Source organism: Juglans regia, chromosome 9, assembly GCF_001411555.2.
Source record: "Juglans regia cultivar Chandler chromosome 9, Walnut 2.0, whole genome shotgun sequence".
Classification (NCBI taxonomy): domain Eukaryota; kingdom Viridiplantae; phylum Streptophyta; class Magnoliopsida; order Fagales; family Juglandaceae; genus Juglans; species Juglans regia.
Window position 1 is genome coordinate 11140472 of NC_049909.1, and position 25418 is coordinate 11165889.

At 34.8% G+C, this 25418-nt stretch overlaps 1 protein-coding gene across 1 annotated transcript; it reads left to right on the forward strand.

The window, feature by feature from the left end:
- Nucleotides 1-10210: 10210 nt before the first annotated feature.
- LOC109000266 (E2F transcription factor-like E2FE) lies at nt 10211-13801 on the forward strand. Its single transcript, XM_035693834.1, is given in 12 exon segments — nt 10211-10375; nt 10762-10843; nt 10924-10968; nt 11089-11166; nt 11436-11621; nt 12021-12122; nt 12215-12294; nt 12351-12411; nt 12541-12610; nt 12613-12758; nt 12760-12969; nt 13396-13801. Coding segments are annotated over 12 exon segments (1362 nt in total). The 5' UTR covers nt 10211; the 3' UTR covers nt 13534-13801.
- The last annotated feature ends 11617 nt before the right edge of the window (nt 13802-25418 follow it).

Genomic DNA, 25418 nt, shown 5'->3' on the forward strand with positions numbered 1-25418 from the left:
GGCGAGCAAAATCTTACACACGCCCCGCCATCAGCCTCCCCAGGCGCCGATCTTCAAGACGGAAGAAGAAATCTGCACATTCGAGTGGTGCGTATACCTCACACCCGGTTTATACTGTGCGCGAGTTTCACGTGCCGCCACGCCTGTGGAAGCTTTCTGCCGCCACGCGCATCACCGTCGGGATTGGCGGACTCAGATCTTCCTGTTCCATCCTTTCAACCCTCTCCAGGTGTGGCGTGTGTACTGCACGCTCCGCCACAGCCAGTGGTGGCCCCTCGTCGGCGATTCGTCTCAGTTTTTGGTTGCTACACTATGTTCCCGCTTTTCCTAACCGAAGATCAAGTGAAAGTGGATGTGATGGTTCCTTCCAGCAAGTCCAGACCAACACGTTGCAGCACACCCCTTTGTACTGTGGCTTCTAGCTGCAAGTTAATAGTCTGTTTATCAGACTATTCAAAAATCATCTTTAAGCGGTCTGCCCTTGTGGGAATTGGGTGGGAGTCAATTTTTTGGCTCCAATCACCCCATTTGTTTTCTTACATTTGTGTTGTAGTATGTGTTGGCTTTGGGAAGACTGTAGAGGACTCCAACCCCACTGAATTTGTGTCTTGTATCCATTAGTTTATCTATAAATACTTACTTGCCTAGAAAAGAAAAAAGTAGCTATAGGTAATGATACCCTTACATCCTCTTTACTATTCTTTTATTACTCAGTTATTTTTTTCCATTTTACTATTTAAATTTAGATTAAAAATTTCAGAATATGACTTATTTACATAATTTAGAAGAAAATAAATTAACTCAACCAATGTAATCATATAAATTAATTAAAAATAAATTCAATTTCATAAAAATTTACTCAAAGAGCAAAAGAAGATCAATTTTTATAAAATTTGATTTATTTTTAATTAACTTACATGATTATATTAGTTGATTGAATTTATTTTCTTTTAGATAATACAAGAAAGTCATGTTAAGATACTTTAATCTAGATTCAAGGAAAAAAATAGTTAGATGGTAAAACAATAGTAAAATAGGTGTAAAGGAATCAGTATCTAATAGCTATATATGCATTTAATTACAGAGAATATAAAACAAGTATATAGAGAATGTTATAATCCAATCAAATCTAAAAGTTTGAGAAAACCCAAATATGAAATCACCCACATCTAAGATGTCTAAACACAACTGTATGAAGTAACAATTAGAACAAAAAAAAAAAAAAACTCGTTTTTTCGTTTTTAAAAAGAGGAGCTCCTTATTCTCTCTAGGAAAAATATTCATTTTTTTTAAACGTTTCCACCGGAGAGGAGGGTGGAGCCTTGGCTCCCATTCTTCTCTCCCTTCCTTTTTCAGTACCGATATATGTATATATTTTCATGTTAGTATTTTTTATCTCTCCCTCTCATTTCTATTGATTTGGTTTTGGTCAGATCTACCGCACTCTAGTGACAGACTATCGACATGCTCCCCACCACACAACTCCCCAGCCGCCGATCTACCAGGAAGAAGTGGAACTGTAGTTAAAATCTCAGCGCATGACGCTGACGAGCGGCTTGTTACCCGAATGGCCATCACGCGCCGCCATGCCAAAATTTGTTTGTTGGCTATAGGCGTCGTACTAATAGATTCTCCAACCCAAGATGTTTTAAATCTGCCCCACCCCATCTCACAATCACTAGCGTGTGGTCTCCATACGCCACCACAGGTGCGCATGAAAAAATTTGGCCTACCACAACGTAGTCTATCCGATGTTGGTCTTTCTACTATATTTTCGCATGATCTTAAGGAAGGAAATACGGGTCTCTTCAAGAAACATCTCAAGACAACAAATCACAATGCACCTTCAACTTGCACACCTCTAGAGCTATGCGAACTACAAAAAACCTTCATTTAAGAAGGTGCCCTCTTTGCAGGGTGTGGGTGGGGACTAAGTATCTGGTCCTAAAACCCTTTTTTTTTTCACTTTTTCGTTGTGGTTGTCGTAATGAAGTGTTTGTTGGGGAATCACACCCCTCCTCATGTATCTCGTTTTTCTTTAATATATTTGCTTGTTTAGGAAAAGAAAAAGTAAAATTAGAACAAAACAAGTCAATATGATTCAAATTCATTTAAAAATATTAACAAACACAAATGAAAAAAATAACCAATACAATATACACTAGACCGATATATTTTCTATATATGGTTTATAAACTATAAATAGAATTTAGGTTAAACATATTGATTTTTTAACAATTTACCAACTATAAGAAGATGACTTTTAGTTTTGAAAGGACCAAGTTTAATTATTAATTTTCAATTATATATGCATTAAATACATATAAAAGCATTTTCTTTTCAATTATATATTTACATATATTTAAGTAATTGAAAAGAAAAACTAATTATACTCCTCTCTCTCGTAAAAAATCAATGGTTTCAGATCTAATTTTCGTCAGAGGAGGAAGGAAGTTTCCTCCTCCTCCATCCTCTCTTTCCCTCCTTCCTCCATCTACCCACATTATCTATCAAGGTAGCTCTTTTCATTTAGTTTTATTTTGCTTCCTTCAAAGCTGTAAAAAGATAGATCTACAGCTTTCTAGCAACTCTCGAGCAACATGCACGACCCAAGCAGACTCACAAGCCTCAAATCGTTCGGAGGAAAGTGACGGTTTTATGAAAATCAATGTGCGTTGTCCTCATGCGCCGCCCGCATCTGCGCATGGTTCTCACGCGTCACCCCTTTTGGCAGATCTTCTCGCCACACACGTTAGATCACTGGACTTGCACAACCAGATCTTTCAGATTTGACTTTTGTTGCTAAAAAGAAACAAGCGTGTTACTTTCACGTGCCATCATAGATTCTGAAGTCTACCGTAGTTGGTCCAAATTTTAATCCGTCCATTTTCGTATCTATCTTACTACTTTCCTTTTTTGTTTTCTTATTGCTAATTAAAATAAAAAAAAATAGTTCATCTCTCAGACTTTTGTCTATAAAGGTTGAGTCTTCTCATTATATGAAGGGTGAGGTTGAGTCTCTATTTAGACAGAGAGTGCTGTCTCTTGGACGTTTATCTGTAGAGAATATCAGCAGTAGTGAAGATCAGACCAATCACAAAAGGAAATAGTATACTAATGGAGGTCCAAATGCATTATCTTGATTTATGATGTCATGTTTGATATGAGAACATCCCATAATGTATTCGATTATGGATGTAAGTTTTTTGATGAATGAATGATGACAGTTTCCCTTAAAAAAAGGGGTCATGGCCCCTGCAGGCCTCCTTAATTTTGTTGTCTTTCTTTGTTCAAGAATTTCAAACTAACACATTTTTGTTTTTAAAACAACTTCATATATAGTGAGGGTCTATTTGGGGTTGTGTTATGAGTTCTAGAAAGTGCTTAAATAGCCTTAAAAACACTTTAATAGAAAAATTAAGTTATTTGGGTGTTGCATATTCAAATGCTTTTTAATCTAAATTAAGCCAAAACGTATGTTTGAGTAAAAGCATAATTTTGATGATTTTTTCCAAACGTGCTTTTCTGGATAATGCGGAATGTAATTCAAATTTTAAAAAGATTGTTAATAGAAGAAAACACTCATACAACTTTTAGATAATTACAATTTTTAAATTTTAAAGGATATAATCATAATCTTTAAAAAAACCAAATAATTGTTATTTCTACCTCAGAAAGCACTTTTTTAATTTGTTTCCAAACAAATGTAATATGTTTAAAAGTGCTTTCAACATATGATTAACATACAGTAAATAACTTTTTAATAGTAGAACTTATTACTTAACCTATAGGCTATTAGCCCTAAAGGTATAAGTTATATTTTCCACCGCAGTCTCAAACATGCACTGAATTAGTTAAGAGGGATTCCACTATTAGAACTTTTGTCTACCAAGCTTAATTGACTACACATGTTTTTTTTTTTTTTATAAGAAAATATTCATATATTGCATCAAGGATTACAAAAGATTCTTATCAACTCAAATAATTTGGGCGATAGAATTAGGTACATAATCCCCCTGTACAACTAAATCCTCAACATTCCATGCTAATCTAGCAAGTTTATGTGCAACTCTATTACCCATGCGATTAACAAAATGACCAGAACAAACAACAAAATAAGACATGGGTCTTTTAACTTCCATAACCAGATTTCCTAGTCTTGAAGAAGCAGATGGTTCTTTTAGTAACTCATCAACCAATATCTTGCAATTTGATTCATATAACAGATGAGTAATACCTCTTTGAAGGCACAACTGTAAACCTCTTAGTATTGCCACCAGTTCTATTATTTTTGGATCTTCAATAAAATGTTCCACCTTACTTGCTGCAAGTATTACATCCCCCTCTCTGCCCGAAGTATGACTCCAATACCAGCTTTCATATGATCAAAGAATAGAGCCACATTGACATTAAGTTTGAGAAAACCCACTGGTGGAGATCTCCAGTTGCACCATACTTTGATCTTTTGTGTTCGTCCATACTTTGCAAGCCACCATTACCCCCCTATTCCACCATGTATATGCAATTATTCTAGTACAACCTTCCCCACCCACATGGATTCAAACCTAAAAGGTTTTTGACCCATCCATCCTGAATATAATTTAGCAATATCCACCCACAAAGGAGTATGATTAGAGTAAGCAATACTACCATGAACTACAATTGCCATAGGATTCTGTAAACACCATTTTGCATTTGCCCAAGCCTTGTCTAACCTTTCACTAATGCAAGCTGACCCTTCCCCTCGATTGGACCAAGTATAAGCCTTGAAAACCTATGTCCCTTACTTCACAATCATTAATAACTTATCTAAAATCATTCATCTGCCATTCTGGTCTATCACTACCACCCCACTTCTCAGATTGAGTGATTGTTTCATTAAAATCACCAATTAACAACCATCCTAATCCATCATTGCATTTCAAAGATCTCATTAAAGCCCAAGTATGATGCCTCTTGGTCACCTTGGGGTAACCATAAACTCTTGTCAAATACTACTAGCTTCCACTTTGCTCATTATTCACTACTAAAGCATGAATGTGATTTTTGGAATAATTCAATATAGATAAATTAACATCATGCTTCCAAAATGATGCCAACTCACAACTATGCCTCTCACTACTAACAACCAAACAATTAGAAAAATCAATTCGAAACTTACACTTATTCATTTTAGAAACTTGTAATCTTGTCTCCTGAATGAACAGTATGTCGGGATCTTCCTTCACAACAAGGTCACGAAGGGTTTGAGTTCCACATCGGTTCTCAAGCCCACGTGAATTCTAGCTCAAGGTTTTCATTATTCCCGGTAGGGCTGTAAAACAACCTTCACCAATAACAAAATGTTGTCTTCTAGCGTTTTTTATGAAAGTTTGGTAGTTCTCTTCTGAGCCCTTGCCACTTCTTGGTCTCATCCTCCAAAACTTCTCTACGTCTTCTTCCTCTATGACTTCCTTCACCCTTTTGTATTTGAACACCCATAAATTGTCTCCGCATTCCCCTTCTTCCCAATCAGGACATTGGTATTTCAGTTGGAGAAAAGTCTTCCTGAAATAGGCTAGGTTGTGTAATAGATGATAGGCCCATAAGTCTTGGCCCATTAAGAGCCCCTTTAGCTTTCATTCATATTCTTGTCGACCGTTACAATAGATTTTTGAATATCCAACACCCCTAATCTCATGCAATGATCAAAACCTCCCAGTTCTACACGTTCCGCATTCTCCTCCATTGAAATTGAATGCAAAACTTTATCCATAACGTGATTGGCTCCAATAACTTCCTCATTTTCAATTGCATGTGGATTCTCCGTTACACCCTTATCTGTCGTTACTCCCTAAAACTCCGCTGCAACTAATGAATGTGTTTCCTGATTCAGTGGACTACTTTCCGGTACTAGCTTTATCAGTGGCGACACTGGTTCAGCCCCTCTCTTCGACTGCCTTTTCTCCCCTCCACGATCATCAACATAAACACCTCTCAACCAAGAACCATAAGGAAATCCATCAGTTTCGTACACAGATTGGTTTTGCTACCATCGATCATACTCCTGCTGTCCATGCCCTAAACAACCACAATAGCAGAAATCTAGTAATTTTTCATATTGAAAACGAATCCAACATTGAAAATCCAATCCCACAGTAATTTTCTTTCTGCGCATCAATGGCTTTGTCACATTCATACATACACGAATACGCATAAAACTCTCCCCATTCCAGCTCATCAAGTTCCAAATCAACTTCCTAAACTCTACTCAAAGCACTTCTAATCAAGTTTTCCACATATTGATTTCTTGCTATAAGAGGAAGATAACAAATCCTAACCAAGAAAGAGGCATCTGTCATACGCACTTGGTGAACTTGTTGATGTCCATCAAATTTTTTAAGCAACACAAGTTGCTTATCAAAAGACCATGGACTCTCCCGCAACACTCTCGCTTTATCTCTATCATCCTCAAATTCCACCAACACCAACACAACATCAAGATCACGAGATTTGATGGATTTTATAGGCCTCCAAATCTTACACATCAAGCAACACAAGTTGCTTATCAAAATACCATGGACTCTCTTGTAGCACTCTCGCTTTATCTCTATCATCCTCAAATTCCACCAACACCAGCACAACATCAAGATCACTAGATTTGATGGATTTTACAGGCCTTCAAATCTTACGCATCGTATTCTTGAAAGCCTCCTTGTTGAAGTGTTTACTTGTCAAAAGTTTCATGATCAGACATTTGGTACCCTTCGAAAGAACACCCTCGATCAGTCTAGAATCAACCTGTAATTCCTCCTCTTCTTGCTCCGTCAACGATAGCTTGTCATACAAAGCATTCAATTCAGCATCCTTTGTGAAGTTTCCCCTCAGAATAGAATCCAAACCTTCGTATAACCAAAGAACAACACCTTGATAAAACCTGTACGAAGATAGGAGTCCAGACCCCTACCTAGAGAAACCAAAGAGGGGAACTGATTTGTGAGCTACCTTTGGGAGGTTGCTTTTCATATATATATTTTCTTAATTTTAATATCTAAGTTTATTTTAATTTTGTTTTGATTTTTTATTGGTAATTTATACTAGAGTAATGCTATATGTATAATTTTATATACAATATTATACGTACTAAATAACAACTCCATTTTATCGGAATTTTTTTTTTTAATTTGAGTTTAAAATTTTCACCATTGATACATGAGTGTATATAGTTATGTAAATAAAATTGTAAATATAGATAATATTTTTATTTTTATTGTATATATTAATTTAAAAAAAAAAGAGAGATGAGGTTATTAAAATTTAACTGAGAAAATCCCACGAGGATTCAGAGGCAAGTCCTAAGAGCATTCTCATTGGATTAGCTAAAAGTTAAATCCAATAAGAATTTAGCTATTAAGCCATAAAATAGCTCACATTGGAATAGCTATATTCCAAATATTCCAAATATTTGGAATATAGCTACAGTAATATCTAAAATAATTTCCAAATATGAAACACACTATTCATTCATCAAATCTATTTTATATTATTTTTTTCTCTCTCACGAAGTTTGCATCAGCTACGGTATTCCCAAGTTTTCCCTTCCCATGGTTTTCTTCTTTCCCTCGCAAAACCCAGACGCCCTTCGCACCAAGACTCCGAGTATTTCATCTTCGACCATAGAGACCCACCACCGCACCACAACCACACCAACACCCCACGTCTCATCGGCAACAACGGCACAGCACCACTGCGCCACCGCACTCCTGCTCTCGACGGAAACGACTAAAACCCCTCTTTCTCTAGCCGATCTGCTTCTCTGAAGCTAAGGTAATCTCTTTCCATGTATAAAATTCGATTCTCTTGATGATCCCTAATTTTATTCTGCACCTCGCCGTCCCTCGCATTCCTCTTCTCCAAACCCTAATCTTTGATTGTGGATGGGTTTAGCTGTTTGTGTATCTTGAATTATGTCTCTGTTTATAATTTAGGGGTTGCATGTAAATCTGTTTCCATGAGGATTACACATCTGTTTGTATATTGTGAGAAAAATAAAAAATTTATAGAAATATGTTTGTGTAAAAATTCGCTACTATGTTTCTGTTTGTGTATACACAGATTCTTCCATCCATTGTGCTAATTTTAGTGTAAATGGATGGAAGAATCTGTTTGATAGACTACACATGCAGCTACTAGTTTCATAGATTATAGAATATTTCCTTGTTGACTACAAATCTGTGAGGATTGCACAGAATTTATATAAGACCTGTTGTAATAGAATAGCAATAATTTAAATTTCAAGTTTACATTTGAATAAACTACAACTACGGTAGTTTCTCTACTTTGAAATTTGAAGTTTGTGGTATTTCTAATCTGTAAACTTGCTTGTTTGGTTGCTATTGCATTGTATAGCATGCTACCTCTAGGTTAGAAAAAAAAAAACAGATTCTCCATCCATTGTGCTGATTTTAGTGTAAATGGATGAATGAATCTGTTTGATAGATTACACATGCAGCTACTAGTTTCATAGATTATAGAATATTTCCTTTTTGACTACAAATATGTGAGGATTGCACAGAATTTATACAATACCTGTTGTAATAGAATAGCAAGAATTTAAATTTCAAGTTTACATTTGAATAAACTACAACTACGGTAGTTTCTCTACTTTGAAATTTGAAGTTTGTGGTATTTCTAATCGGTAAACTTGCTTGTTTGGTTGCTATTGCATTGCATAGCATGCTACCTCTAGGTTAGAAGAAGAAAAAAAAAAAAAAACAGATTCTTCCATCCATTGTGCTGATTTTAGTGTAAATAGATGAAATAATCTATTTGATAGATTACACATGCAGTTACTAGTTTCATAGATTATAGAATATTTCCTTTTTGACTACAAATCTATGAAGGAAGATAGTTGGATGGAAAACAAAGTACATATAGTTGTTGAATAGAAGAAAGTTTGGCAAAAAAATATTGTTGAATGGAAAATAGAGTAGATATGGTTGTTTGATAGAAGAAAGTTTGGTAAAAGAAGATGGTTGGATGAAAAATTTAGTACATATGATTATTAGATAGAAGAAAGTTTGGTAAAAAAACTATATGGTAGAAGAAAATTTGGTAAAAAAAAAAATATAGTTGGATGAGAAATATTGGATTGGTTTGTAAATTAAGACATTAATATAGAATTTTAGATAAGTTTAATTAGACGTTTGTGGTTATAGCATTAAATGACAATTGAAAAAATATAATTTTTTTAATCCATAATTTAATTGGAATATAATTATTATATAATATTATAAATAGTAAAATATGATAAAATAAAATAGTTTCATAATTAAAAAAAATTAAAATATTTTTGAAATTATTAATTACTCATGAATAAATGAATAATCCAATGTAGAGATTTAATGTAAATAACCAAAGTCAAATTTATTTTTAATTATTTTATTATCATATAATGAAAAAATGACTATTCTAATGTGAAAATTTATGTGAATGGAATAGCTAAAAACTAAATTTATCTTATATTCATAAAAAAATATACTTTAATTTTAACTAATCAATGAGAGTGCTCAAGAATAAAACTGAGAAATTCAAATACGCTTCCCGCTTATCCAAACTCTGAAAGCCATAAGAGCATTCCCATCCGATTTCCTAAATTTTCTCCTAAATTTTAGCTAAAAAGGACACTCCCTATAATTTTATCCTAAATTTTACTCATTTTTAAAAAACCTTCTACATCCCATTCCCTATCCTTTCTCTATTCTATTAAAATAATATTCTTCTATTATTTCTTTATTACTTTTTTCTCTCACTTCCATTTTCAAACTTCACTACTTAATATTTTTTCTTATGTTTTGAACTATTATTATAGTGAATATTTTAAATAAAAATTTAAATTATTTTTTAAGGGTTTAATAATATTTTTAAAATTATTATTTTTATATTTTAGTAATTATTTAAATTATTTTTAAAAATATTATTTAAAAATATAATAAATATGAGTATAAGAGAAAATATAGTTGATTGAAAAAAGAATTTATTTTATTTATTTGAATAAAATATTAATAAAAAATAATTTAGGAGATAAATATTAATAAAATATTTATTTAAGGAATTACTGTTCATTTCTTAAATCAAAATCTTAAAATAGGAAATAGGATGGGAGGAGAGTTTTAAGCTTTTTTCTATAATTTTTCCTATAATTTAAGAATAATAATGTTCTAGGCATCCGGATGGGATGCACTAAGAAAGAGAGTAGATCGAGGGACTCTTCCTTTCTTCTTAACGGATCACCAATGGCCTTTACAGCTTCGTCTTCCACTCTATCTGAGCCCTCGACGTCGCGCCCCCACGCCTATAGCAGAAAGCAAAAGTCCCTTGGCCTCCTTCGCTCCAAGTACTCTTGTCTATCTTGTCTTCATCTTGAAAGTATTGAGAAGTTTCACATGGATTATAAATAAACTCATTTTAGACTTTATAAGGAGTTATCTCACTCTTTTTATAAAGTCTTTTATAGAAAGAAATATGTATATGTATATGGTATCAGAATAGGTTAATCTATGATTGAGGAAGAGTTCCTGTAATCTATCCACGATGATGATATCGAAAATACTGATCAAACATAGAGGTGCGTATTGAGAAATGTGATTAAGAACAAACTCATTTTAAATTTTATAAGAGTTATTTCACTTCTCCTACGAGACATTTTACCGGGAGAAATAGGTATCTGTATGTAAAGCTCCTTATTTTTTCTTGTTTTGACTTTCAATTTGGTTCCTACAGTTTCTTGAGCCTGTACGATCGAGACGGCGTCCGGTCGATCGGGCTGGACGATGATGCTTCGCGATTAGGTCTTCATTGGATTGCAAATGTTTGAAGTATTTATCTAATTTTTGAATTTTGTGGATCTAACGGATTTGAGATTTTCAGGGGTTGAGACTTGAGAGGCGAAGGATTTACGATATTGAAAATGTTTTGGAGAGCATTGGGGTGAGACTATTGAGCTTTGAACTTCTTAAATTTCAGCTCTTTTTAACTTAGATTATTGTTTCGGGTTATATATGTACATTGGGTCTTCAACATGTATGGCCATTTGCTTTTATTTGTTAGGTTCTTGCAAGGAAGGCGATTAACCGATGTAACTGGAAAGGGTTTGCAGAAATCCCTAAGGCTTTAGCTAAGCTCAGGGTAATTTCTTTTCCTCTACTATTATAGTCGCAAGGGTGTCTTGCTTTGTTGTTTATTTGTTTTTTTGTTTTTTTTTTTTGTAGCAGTTCTTTTTTTACGGGTACCTTATTTATGATATATAAGTTGTTTTTCGATCCAAAAAGGATGAAAAAACTCTACTTGTTTTTTTTTTTTTTGTGCTGTTTACTCGTATAAGCGGGTTGAAGATATTGTTGGAATGTTCATCATTCGGAACATAGAACTAATATTGCATTCTATTGCTGTAACAGGAAGAGGGTTTGAACGAGAGCATCAATACCATCGACAGCCACGACCATGCAAAAGTAGGTGAAGTGCATGGTTTTATGAAGTTTTCCCTTAAAAAAATTGTCCATTTTTGTCTCGTGGGCATTGTAATAGAGGGGAAGATCTCCTTTTCCCTGGGCATATTTCGGATGATAAGGATGACGATGAAATAATGCATTCTAATCCCACTACTGGAAGTCAGAATGATAAGTCAGCCCTGGTTCTGTTGTTAAATCCTTGAAAAAAGGTGTTCCTTTTTCTTTTTCCTTTGTTTTTTTTTTTTTTGATGAGTCGGCTATTTTCCAACACAAGAATTGCGAATTTCATTGCTGTCATGGGCCAGATACGATTTCAAGTACAATTTTCTTTTGACTAATCATAGTCATGTGAATTTGATGAATCAATGTGATTGTAAAATCGTCCTTTACGTCCTGGATATTTTTACTCGTAGCTTCAAGGAAACAGAAATTGATTATATCCTCTGTGTTTCTACTTATGTGTTGCAAATCAATCATTTTTAAGAAATGATAGCAGATAAAAACTGAAATTAAAATTGGAGCAGAATTTGATATTCTAGAACTGTGCTTCTATGGTTCTTCACAGATAATCGGAGGGAAAAATCTTTGGCGCTTCTTACCCAGAATTTTGTCAACCTCTTTGTTTGCTCTAGTGTCAGTGGAAACAATATCCTTCTACTTATATACTTCTCTTGATTTGCCTTGTAATCAGTCATTGGTTAATGCTTTTCAATAATTTTTTTTAGGCAGAATTGATCTCACTCGATGATGCTGCGAGGTTATTGCTTGGGGCTGGCCATGACTCTTGGATAATGAAAAGTAATAAATCTTACTTGCTTAATTTACTATCTAATGTCTGAAATGGAGCTGCAACGCTCTAACAAACAATCTACTTTGATACGATAATGCAAATGTGTTGTCTTCAATCAAACTAATTGAGAAGGTAAAAACATTAGTGCATTAGTGTGAAGTCTGTTTAAAATTGATCTTTTCAGTTGTCTACAATTCTAGCAAGTCTTATCCTATTACAATCATTTGCTCATATTTCCAAAAAATCTTGAATGCTATGCAGACCCATACAAAGGACACCAGGAAGCCTGCATTCAGGTGGTTAGGGCGTAGGGGAAAATCTGACAATGTTTCTATATTCCTAATGATTATAGGAAGCGAATGTTTGGAAGTGATGTCACAAACATTTGTTTTAAGAGGAACAAAGTTGACTCTTTATTTGGTGGGGATTTAAAAAGGGATCTGAAAATACAAAAGCAGATGAAATCTGAAAGTTTGGTAGATCAGGTTGATTGATAGAAAGAATTTAGAAAATGACTCAAAGCAGAGTTCAAAGAGCTACCAATTTGGTCCTTTTGCTCCCGCCAATGTGGCCAACGTTGGTGTCCCTGAAAGTAACAGAGTAAAGAGGGATGACTGGGAGGGCTTTGCCTCTACTTATCGTCCACGGTATCAAAACAAATGTATCATTTCATGCACTTTTGCAGTTCACTGAAACACATCTCTTGGGCTCAGAGTCATCGTGGTCGATTCCATTAGAGACCAACAAGTGAAGTGGGTTATCAATGATCTAGATTCACCATAGGAAACCATGTAAAAAATGCAGTCTACTCATTCTCAGTAATTTTCTGCAGTTTTTGCTCACTTTGATGTGTGCTTATAAGCCTTGATCAATATTGCATCTTTGTGTATGGGGTCAGAGTCAGGAGCTGATTAAAATTATGCTAATCTATGGTGTGAGAGGACGGTGATAAGAGGATGGGGAGTAGAATTTTTGTATTATAATTTAATAGGTAATCATCGTCAGATTGGCATATCATGCTAACAAGCTTCTCTGAGATGTCCTTTGTCATTTCAATGATTTTGCCCGTAGTGTAGTGTCTTGAGGCAATATTGTTTCTATTTGCAGTTGCTGTAAAATGTACTGATGCAGAAGTGTATTAACATTGCAGCTTTGAAGGACCTCTTCTCTCATTACTTGGAAGCGTGGAAATCATGGTACTCGGAAGTTTCCAGGAATAGGTATTACAAATTTCCTGATTCTTCCCTCAATTGAGCGTAGAAAAAAGAATAAGACAGCATTTATATATTTTGTTTATAATGATCTTACAAGAAGAGATTCCTCCGTGTTGGATTCATGTTTTCAATGCAGAAATTTAGAACAGCTATCCTTATGAGGATAATATTCATTTCTAATGTATATGCCATGCCTGTCTTTACAAGAATTTTCCAAATTTTTTTGTGAATCTGATTTGGTCCTTCCAATCAGACTTTCTGCAGAATTTAGTTTTTTTTTTTTTCCCACCTTTTATATACGTGAAAAATTGTAACACTCAATTGGAACCATATTTACCGTGTGTCACACTCAACTATAGCGCTTGGTGTGGTCTTTGAACTACGTTCTACAAAAGAAAATCAAATACTCTGGAAGAAGCAGCAGCTTTAGGAATTAGATGATAAAAAAGCACATGTATTCTACGTATGATGCGAATTCACGTTCCTCGTAGAAACCAACAAGAAAGATCTGAACTAAGTTTTGGATACTCAGCTTACTCATGAGAAAGAAAGTAAACATACCCAGAATCAAATCATATTATCAGTTCTTTTAAAGAATATACCCTTTTACATGCAGATATTGGGTGTTGAACCGTTGGTTGTCCAGCTAAAGGAAAAAAGCGGCTTTGGAATGTTCAATGATAGTCGTCGGAATCTAGTACTTGCAAAATCCAAAATTCGCAACAATAACCAGGGGTGTAAGCAGTGAACCAAAGTCAAAATTCACCATAAGAATTACATTGAAAACAAACATTCAAAGAGTACGAAAGATGTCACGGACTCGGGTTGACAATCGAGTTTCACATCAGAAATATAGGTTGAACAAACTGCGAAATGGGGTTTAAGCTCTCCAATAGAAAAAAATCCGTTTGTTTCCATGAGAACCAGATAAATTTTCAACATTTTCAGTAAAATTTAACAAAAACAAGCGAAGGGTCTCCTTAATTCAATCCAACAGTCAAGTTTCACCATCATGATTGCTGGGATTGACCGGTTATCAACGGCTAATTTGAAGCATAAAAGCGAAAGCAAACAAAAGAAAATTCGACAATCACATAAAGAACAATAAGATTTATGTGGTTAGGCTTGAACAAGTCTATGTTCACTGGTGGAGTCGGTCTCAAGGAATTCACTACCACAAAGGTGGAGTACAAGAGAGAACACTCATCAATCCCAAATGCCCCAATACACACTCAATGAGTTATCAAAATCTCACAAAAGGAGTAATCTCTCTTTGCTCTTTGTTTTGGCTGCAATACTGTTCAAAATTATGCTGAAACATGTGTATTTATACTTAACGACATAGGAACCCTAGTTTACAAACATTCAATCAAGCGAGGTGTCAAGCGAACAATCTGCCTAGGGTTCGCTTGAGCGGACTATCGAGCTAATGTTGAGTGAACAATCTATTTGGGGTTCGCTCGAGCTGACTATCAAGCGAATTGTCGAGCCAAAGTCGCTCGAACCAAGGTCGAGCCACACACGAGCCACATTCGAGCAAAGTATCTAGAATGACATTTTCAATAGGAAATCAAGCCACTATTCTAACAAATTTCCACCTTGACTTGAATTCCGTCAAGCCTAAATAAAAATGAATTCCACCAAATTGAATTTCACCATTAGACAACAAAGACATCAAAGATGTCCACCAATGACTGAAAAAACAAACTTCTCCACAAATCTCAAACATAACACAACGTCTATCCTTAAAGAGCTCATTTCCACCCAAAAATCTTCAATTCCATAGACAACTTGACCAAATCACAAGCTGAAGAGATTCAACCTCTTCACACAAAAATAACAATGCAACACTATACTGCTTACTTAAACAACAACTTTCGAATACACACAAAGGCTAACAACAAATATTCTCTGCCAAAGTAAGTACACCACAAAGTTTGCATAAGCATATCCCGAAAGTGGCTAAACCCGGCCTCCTCTATTTACACGATGAAACTGTAGACTTGCTCTCACTGTGCGCCAATGAAAAAATCAAAATCAAGCTATTTTCCAATAACATGATCTAGAATACCACATGCACTCTATTGTGAAGCTCTCCCAACAACTCCACCTTCTTACTATAACTATGCTCTTATTTCCTGTGGAAACAACAACTGAAAAGTTGTAGAAGGAGAAATGTTCATCCAATAGAAAGCTATGTTGACTGCTTCACCCAATCTTTAGACAAGCCTAGCATACCAAAAGAATATTGTGGGCTCTCATATAAGATTCTGATTCATTCCATTCAGCTACCTCATTTTTGTGGAGTGGACCCAACTATACGGTCTGAAAAATGCTCTACCTTCTTGTCTGTATATAACTAGCCTTCTCGAGTACTTGAACACATCAAGCATGTCACTCATTGCTTCAGAAAAACAAGTCCAACCTTTTCTCAAAATGGTCATCATACAACATAAGTAAAAATAGGGCACCACCTTGCATAAGATGTACCCTAAAAAATAAATAAATAAATTGTAGTAAACCTGATTCTGCAAGGCTTCATAAGAATACAATGGCAACACAAAAAATCAAACTTCCTTGTCTTATGATCACACAAAGCAAAAGCTACCTACTCACAAATGACCACGTTCGTTCATTCATATGGCCCAATCACATGTGCCATAAACGACTAATACCTGAATCTAGAACGTCTGAAAATGCACCTGTACCAATCACTGTCTCACCAAGAAGAAAGTAAAGATAATCTATCTTCTTCCTTGTCATAACCATTGAAGAGCTCTTGTAGACTCGAATGACTCCATCTTCAATTGAATACTGATAACCAAAAGGAGTCAAGAATGCCTAAAGATATAAGATTTTTCTTCAAAATTGGAATATGTTGAATTTTAGACAAAGTTCTAATGGTTTCATCATGAATCTTAATCTCCACTGAACTGACCCCAACAATATCACAAGCCATATGATCCCCATCCAAAACGGAATCACCTTTGACTAATTCGTTGGTAGTGAACAAATTGCTCCTGGGCCACGTACTAAACGTACAAACTGAATCCATGACCCACTTTCACCAAAATGGCCGCTAGAGCTGCTGACTGTGAGGATAATATCAGAGTTGTTAGGCTGTTCTTCAAAGCTAACAACATTGGAGGAACTTTTACCTTCCTCCTTGTTCTTCAATCTGGGATACTCGTTTTTGTAATAATTACACATATGACAGTAGTGATATTTAACATTCTTCTTGTTAAATTTTGAATTGCCACTGGAATTACACTTTTTTCGGAACTTCTTTCCCCAGATCTACCACCAAAAAAATATTTCACAAACAAGCCATCGACTTGACTATCTGTGCCTTTGTACACCTAATTTTGTTCTCAACTCCTTAGAATTCAAAGTAGATTTTACATCTACCAAGGATATAGTATATCTACCATATAGCATCGAGTTCACAGAATTATCAAATGAAATGATAATGAACACAACACAATTAATGCTTGATCTTCATCATCAAGTTCAATATCAATATTCCTCGAATCCGTAACGATTTTATTAAATTCATCTTGATGATCGGAAATAGGAGTACCTTCCCTCATCTTGAGAGTGTATAATCGTTGTTTCAAATACAAACAGTTGGTGAGTGACTTCTTCATGTACAGATTCTCAAGTTTCTTCCAAAGACAAGTGGCAGTCTCTTCATTAGCGACCTCTGGCAATACTCCATCGAAGAGAGAAAATAGAATAACACTATGTGCTTTCTCTCATCTTCCTTTGTCAGTGTAGAACATTTATTTGACACCTTCTCATCCAAGACCTTTGCCAAGCCTTGTTGTTGTAACAGAGCCTTCATCTTGATGCGCCATAGACTGAAACTATTCTGACCATCGAACTTCTCCACTGCAAACTTTGACATAGTCATCCCTCAAGATCTCCCACAGATCTTGGAGCTCTGATACAAGTTTGTTGGGATTGATTGGTTATCAACAGATAATTTGAAGTATAAAAGCGGAAGCAAACAAAAACCAAATTCGATAATCACATAAAGACCACCAAGATTTGCATGGTTTGGCTTGAACAAGCATACTTCCACTGGCGGAGTCTGTCCCAAAGAATTCACTATCACAAATGTGGAGTATAAGAAAGAAATCACTCTTCAATCCCAAAAGCCCCAATACACCCAATGAGCTCTCAAAATCTCACAAATTGAGTTCTCTCTCTTTTTGCTCTGTTTTGGAGGCAATACCTTTCAAAACTGTGCAAAAACATTGTATTTATACTTAAGGGTGCAAGCACCCTAGTTTACGAACATTCGCTCATGTGAGGTGTCGAGCGAATAATCTACCTAGCATTCGGCCAAGCGGATGTTGAGTGAATAATTTGTCTGGAGTATGCTCGAGTGGACTATCAAGCCAGGTTCGAGCCATAGTCAAGCCAAGTCTCTGGAATGATGTTTTCAACATAAACTCAAGCCACCATTCTAACAATGATTAAACAATTTCCAATGGACTAGTAAATAAATGGATGGAAATTTTCTCCTTCCAATTCAAAAAATTATGAAACAAGTTCATACCTTTAGTGGGTCCACCGACCATGATCATGGCAACTACTCTCTCTTCTAGCTGTACTCTCCATATTTGAAAAAAAACACAAACCCAGATCCCCGGCGCCTAAACTCGTCCACAACTCCTATATATAAACATGAGAAAAGCTACAGATCAGCCACTGTTCACGGCTGATCCGTAGCACACCTGACGTGGCCTTTTTTTTTTCTCTTACCTGCTGTCTGTTGAAACACAACATTTTAAGCCTCAATTTCAAAATTCCCCTCCTCCCCCACTTGTCCCTTTGCCCAGCTTCCGCCCCATCTTCTCTCTCCCCTTTTGCTCAGTTTCATCTTTGTCTCTTACTTTCCTCTTCGTGAAATTTGTTTGGGCGCCCTACTATTTCCTTCGCCCCACATTCTAACTTGCATTTGGATCTCACTTTTGAAACCCAATGAATTCTCACAACATCCAATCGGGAGAAGCAAATCCAAATAAACAATGGTCTTTGCAAGATTTCGAGCACCTTGGAGTCGAACATTTGCTTCAAGCAGACGAGCATTCGGAGCGCCTCGTCCTTGGTGGCATGTAAATGGCTATGTGGCAACTGTCTCTTCATTAATAGACGTGATACTCACATCAAAAGAAGCCACGACACTTTTATGTTAAAATATATATTTTTAATTTTTTAAAATATTTTTTATATATTTTATAAAAGAATACAAAAAATAAAAAATATAATACTAATAAATAAATAAATATAAATACTAACAAAAACACATTTCGATAAAAAAAAATTGATGAACTCTCTTGATGAGTATATCATTTTTTTTGACTAATTGGTCATGTGAAATGGAGAAGTTGGTGTCAAGTGATCAACGATAAATATGTCTATGGCACACTTTGATCTTATATAAGCCTAAGTGCCATTCTGTAACCCATCAAAATTTCTTCCTCATTTTGGATGTTTGAGATGAGTTGAATTGAGTTGTAAATAGTAATATTTTGTGAATCCTATTGAGATGAGTTTAACTTTTTTAGGTTGAGATATGTTTAACTTTTTAGGCTGAAATGTATGAATTAAGTTGAAATGAATTTAACTTATTTTATAGAAAGTTGAAAAAGTAGTGGGTTCCATCAATGATTTGTTTGAGATGAACAACCAAACACAACCCTAGTGTCTTTTCACTTGCGACATGCCACCCCTTCTCTGCCATGTTTCGGAGCAAGAGCTAAAGAGAAATGATTGGGACAAAAACCTTTGGATTCCATTTTTTGGAAGGGTTTGCTCAAACAAAGAGACTTCTTAGCCTCTAGTTTGTGCATACAAATCAACAGCTTGGATTGATCCCTGGATTCCTTCCCTATCTCCACCACTTCCAATCCCTTCATCTCCTAACATAACTCAAGACCCTCAACTGAAGATGGTCGAATTAATCCTTGAGGAACGTAGGAGATGGAACTCTTTTATGCTTAATGCTCTATTTTCCTAGGACACTACTCGTGAAATAGAGAAAATCCCCTTAGCCTAACTTCATTCCACACACTAAGAGACATGCTCAAATGGAAACATCATTCTTCAGGAAACTTTTCTGTCAAGTCTGCTTATGCAGCTTTGGTGAACCAAACCAGTAGCAATACACCTTCTCATGTCTGGAAAAAAAATCTGGAAATTGAAAATCCAAGATAGATTAAAGCTTTTCATATGGAAAGTCTTTAACAACATTCTCCCCATCAAAGTCCTTTTGAAAAATTACATATCACTCCAAGAAGAACAATTGGTTTGCCCCATCTGTAATTCGACTGAAGAATCTGCCTCTCACCTGTTTCTTGACTATCCTTACTCTAGAGTATTGTGGAGACAATCTCCTTGGCCCCTCAATCTCTCCTCGATTAGCAATCAAGATATCAACACTTGGATCATGTACATCCTAAATCCGAAAGTCAAACTCCAAATAGAAACAATTGATACTCATAAATTCCAACTTTTTGTTGTGGTGGCCATGGACAACCTCTAGTTTTACAGAAATCAAGTGGTTCACAATTCAAAAAACCTGTCCTTAAGTAAGTTTTTAGCACAAGTCAGCCAGTCCTATGGGGACCATTGTAGTGCTTGGGAATGGAAGGAGCAAAGTCAAAACATTGAATGGATCCCTCCTACCTCAGAACAAACATCAATAACATTTGATGTAGCAGTTAGACCAAGTGGTAGCACATTAATGGCGATAGGCAGATCACATGACAAAGACATATCATTCATTGTTGTAGCCCACTCAAAAAGCTGCAACTCGAACCAAGGTGAAGCAATGACAGCATACATCGGAGTGAAGGAAGCTTAAAGAAAGCAATTGAAGAAAATAAGACTTGAAGTAGACTCCCAGAGAGCAATAATAGCCTTGAAAGATTAAAAAAAGAAAAAAAAGCCAAGACTGGATAATACAAGGCATTAATCAAGACACAAGATTCATGTTGAACAATTTCGAATTATGGGATGACGTTAAAATACATGTATCCCAAAATCGTTGTGCGCTTGAACTTGCACAATGGGTAGCCTCTAATAATGTAATTGGATGCATACCCCTTATTGAAATTCTACCATGTTTATTAGATTTTCATAGTGGGAAAGATCCACCACTCTTGTGTTTAAACTTTATATGTAATGAGACTTTCCATTATCAATGAATGAGTACTTTTCTTAAGAGAAAAAAAAAAAGAAGACTGGGACATCGACGGAAACATAGACGAAAATGCAGAAAACACTGTTGCCGATGTAGTTAGAACCACATAATACTAATATACAAGATATAAAATAGAATCTAGAAATGAACTTTAGTTGAGTTATAAGAATCTAATTAGGAAGATAAATATTTAACCACAAAAATATTACATAAAAGTAAATCCATAAAGTAACATAGTTCAATAAGGTACGTTAGATTGTAAAATAGATTTAACGGATCATATCAAACCATGTCACTTTGTGGATTTATTTTTATGTAATTCTTTTGTTTCTACAATACTTCTCAATTATGAATATTCCTTTAGTTGGCTTCGCTTAGTACATAATCGGTGCTATAATACATTTTTTTTTTTTAAGAATAAAATGTTTTTAAGTTCTTGTCCGAATTTAAGGACTTTAAATGAAACCAATAGATTTATTAAGTAAGTCATACAATATTTATTATTGTCTGTACGCATAAATATTTTAGACAATATTAAATGAATAACAAATATAGTAGAATTCCTTTCATAAATTTATTTCTCTTCCACTTGATAAGGCTCTCAAATTGGTCTAAAAACTTAGACCTCCATATATTTTTATAATTCATATGTAAAATTTAAAAATGAAATTGGATTTAAAATTTAAAAGAATTAGTAATTTTTATGAAATATGGTACTAAGTAATTATAAAATGGGTAGTCTTACTATATATGTTAAATAAATGCGACAAACACAAACCAGTAGACCAAATGTAAAAAGGGAGCTTAGAAAGTAGACAAAAAGAAATTGTCTATTTAAATGATATATGAACTACTGTTTGGACTTTAGATATAAAGATTATAAAGGGAGCTTTATATTTTATTTTAATGTGTTTAATATATTGAACTTATATATATATATATATTTAAAAAAAAATAGACTATAAAAAATATAAATATTTGTCACGCATTTCATGGACTACAACTTGCCCATAATAATTAAATGCAGTCCATAAGGCTATGTTGGTGTGTTTGACTAATGAGAGAGGAAATTATATAGAATAGATGCTTACAAATGGAATAAATTAAAATAAAGGAAGATACAACCTCATGCATGAAGTTATCAATCCTATTTAATTAATTAATAAGTGTTCATTGGTTCAGGGATTATTAAACGTTCAGCCCAATAGGTGCCCACCATGTGTCGCTTAATTTATAAATATTAATCGACCCCATTCAATTCATTTTGCTTGGTAAGATCAGTATTTTATGATTGGGAGACAATCCAAACATGGGACCTTAAGCGATGGAGCCGATTTTTTATATGAAAAATTATTCTTATAGATCACTATTTATTGTCCCACACTCCATATAAATATACTCATAGTCTCATACATCTTATGAAAAGCTATAAGTGTAAAATATGTTATGTAAACAGTGATTGCTTTGTTACAAAACTTACAAACATATATAGGAATCTTCTAGCAAATAAAGTCAGGTTTGCCCCCACATTACAACAAAAAAGACTTTTTGGGATGATTTTCTTTTGGAACGAAATGAAAATCGTCCCAAAAAGTGAGATTTAGGGACGAATTTCATATTTCGTCTTAAAAAAATGACGGAAGAACAAAACCGTTTGAACGCATTCGAACGGGATAGTTAGAAACGAAATATTTTGTCTCTAATAATGAAACCATTCGAATGTAATGTTTTAATATGCGGACAGTTAAATTTAACCGTACGAACGTACATTTTGGCGCGTTAAGTAATATTATTATAGTGGAAAATTGTTCTACCTTTCTAACATACAATTTTTACCGTTCAAATGATTAATCAGCACTGTTCGAACGTACATTTTGGCGCTTTAAGTATAATTATTATAGCGAAAAATTAATCTACCGTTCGAACGTACAATATTCAGAGTTCGAACGTTATTTGCATGTTTCAAACGGTGATTATATGTTTTTTTTAAAAGAATTATATTTATATTAACTAGTAATTATAAAAAATTTATCAATTAAATAATAGGAATAATATCAATCAATAATTAGTTTAGAAAATATAAACTAATACTAATTCATAATTAAATACTGAATTTACAAAACACTAAATATTGTCCATTCTAAAAATAAAATAAATAAATAAAAAAAAAGATAGAAAGTACTAAGACCCCAACTCTTTGCACACTTCATCGACTGCAGCTAAGCGTTCCTCTATTTGTGTCAATCGAGCACTGATGGTGACCTGAGTCGTAGACATAGCATCAAGCTTCATACGTAACTCATAGATGGTACCAGTAATCTCTGTACGAAACTCAGACATAGTAGAACGGACCTCCATATGCATTGCATCGATCAATGCTGATGTATGTATGCTGATCGCTGCACACATGACCTCGGCCATGTCCTCATGAGTAGCGCTGTGTACTGATGCCTCGGTCTGTCTGGATGTCCTAGCGGTCGATACTCCATGATCTCCTGGCTCTGCATCTCTCTGAGGATCAACCGGGTCTAGAACATGTCCACGAAGACGCAGTCTCGAGTGTCCCGTGCTGCGTGAAAGGGTGGTGCTGTTGATTGGTCTCATTGGCTCCGGTTTAAGCTCGGCAACATCAGGCACGACATCGGCAAATAGTAAAAATCGGGTGATCAGGATCCCGAATGGCAGTATATCCGTCAAAATGTACCGGGACCCTGATCGAATCCTATCGAATATATATTCCACCAGGTCGATAGGAATACCACGAGTGACCCGTATCATAAATTTTGTCCGGTCAATGCCAACTTCTGTCTTATGCTGCCGAGGGTCAATATTATTGGCGATTATCAAATTCAGGATTTTGAAGAAAGAAGATAGATCTGCCTGCTTGATGCTCTTCGTCCCGTCATATGGGGGAGCATTTGGACCAACAACCAAATCCCTCACCTCATGATCAGCAAGGGTATCACCTCATCTATATAAACTGGTGCCTCTTCCTCTATTGTCTTCGCCTCAGCTGAAGGATCAGACTCTCTAGGCACCACGTTCGGATATGCATCTAGCAGCTTAGGAATACCGAGATGCTCAGTGAGTCCATCCCGTGAAAATACAACTGAAACTCCTCGGACAGAGATCCTGTATGCCCCTCCATCATCTGGGCCGCACCACCGAGCTCTCTATAGAACTCAGAAACAATGTCAATATAGGAGACGGTCCTTCATGATTCCTCCCGTTCATCTAAGATAGATCCTCAACCATGATCGCTGGAAACTGATGGCAGGGAATGACACTCCCAGACAATAAACGTTCGAACAGTTAATGTTTGAGCGGGAATGCATCCATTACCGTTCGAACATACTATTTATACGTTCAAACGTGAAAATTTATGAGAGAATTTTTTCCCGCTACAAATTTTCACGTTCGAACGGTTAGTAATAACCATTCGAATAGGAAATCTTCTGCAAATACATGACAGAACTTCACAATCTCGCTCTCTTTCAGCGCGCCACTCTCAGTCTCTTACGAGACAGAGACCTTTCACGACACCAGGTATAATTCTTCCTCAATCTAGCCCCCAAACTCAAAAAAGTTTTCATCTCACTCAATTATTCTCGGATTACTACTTGTTGGGGAGCTCCTTCGCACGGCATATAATCTAATCTCTTTGCATTTTCATTTCCAAATATTCAGGTATGCATTTTATATTCTCATTTTGATTTGAATATTATATTTTGTAATGTTGGAAATTTATATGCTTTTGAATCCTTGATATTGTTGTTTGTATTGATGTGAGTTCGTGGTTAATGGAGTTTTCTGTTGTTGAAGACGACTGAAATCTGGAATGAATCCGTTCGAACGGGTTAGTCTTATCGTTCGAACGTGTATGTTATGTTCGAACATAGTTTAACATTGTTCGAATGTAGACTATACATCAATGTATTTACAATTAGAATACAAATATATAAGGATAGTTGTAAATTATATGTACTACTAAATCTTTAAATTAAAATACAAATAGTTAGGATTTAATAACATTTAAATAATTAATTCTAAATTAATAAAATGGAGTTTGTAAATTAAAATACTACTAAATCTTTAAATTAAAATACAAATAGTTAAGATTTAATAATACTTAATTACTTAATTCTAAATTAATAAAATGAAGTTTGTAAATTAAAATACTACTAAATCTTTAAATTAAAATACAAATAGTTAAGATTTAATAATACTTAAATACTTAATTCTAAATTAATAAAATGAAGTTTGTAAATTAAAATACTACTAAATCTTTAAATTAAAATACAAATAGTTAGGATTTAATAACACTTAAATAGTTAATTCTAAATTAAAAAAATACAAATATTTAAATTAAAATACTATTAAATCTTTAAATAATACCTACTAATTATGTTTTTGTTGTATTGTTGTATAAATAATATGTTGTTATTGTTTGACATATGTTGGCATATCTTGTATTGTTTGTTCATCAAAATAAACCTTAGACCTGTTCGAGAGTTATCAGTCCGAATGAATGTTTGATTGATAACTCTTGAATTGTCCAGAGTCGATAGTTTGGGATTGTCAGATCATTCTAGCAAACTATCGAACTATATATGTTTTCATCCAACATTATGATTTTGGGTAGATTCATTCATTGTTCTCTGGATATGCAGTTTCAGTGATGGTGCAACGACGTGTTAATCGTCAGTGCACAT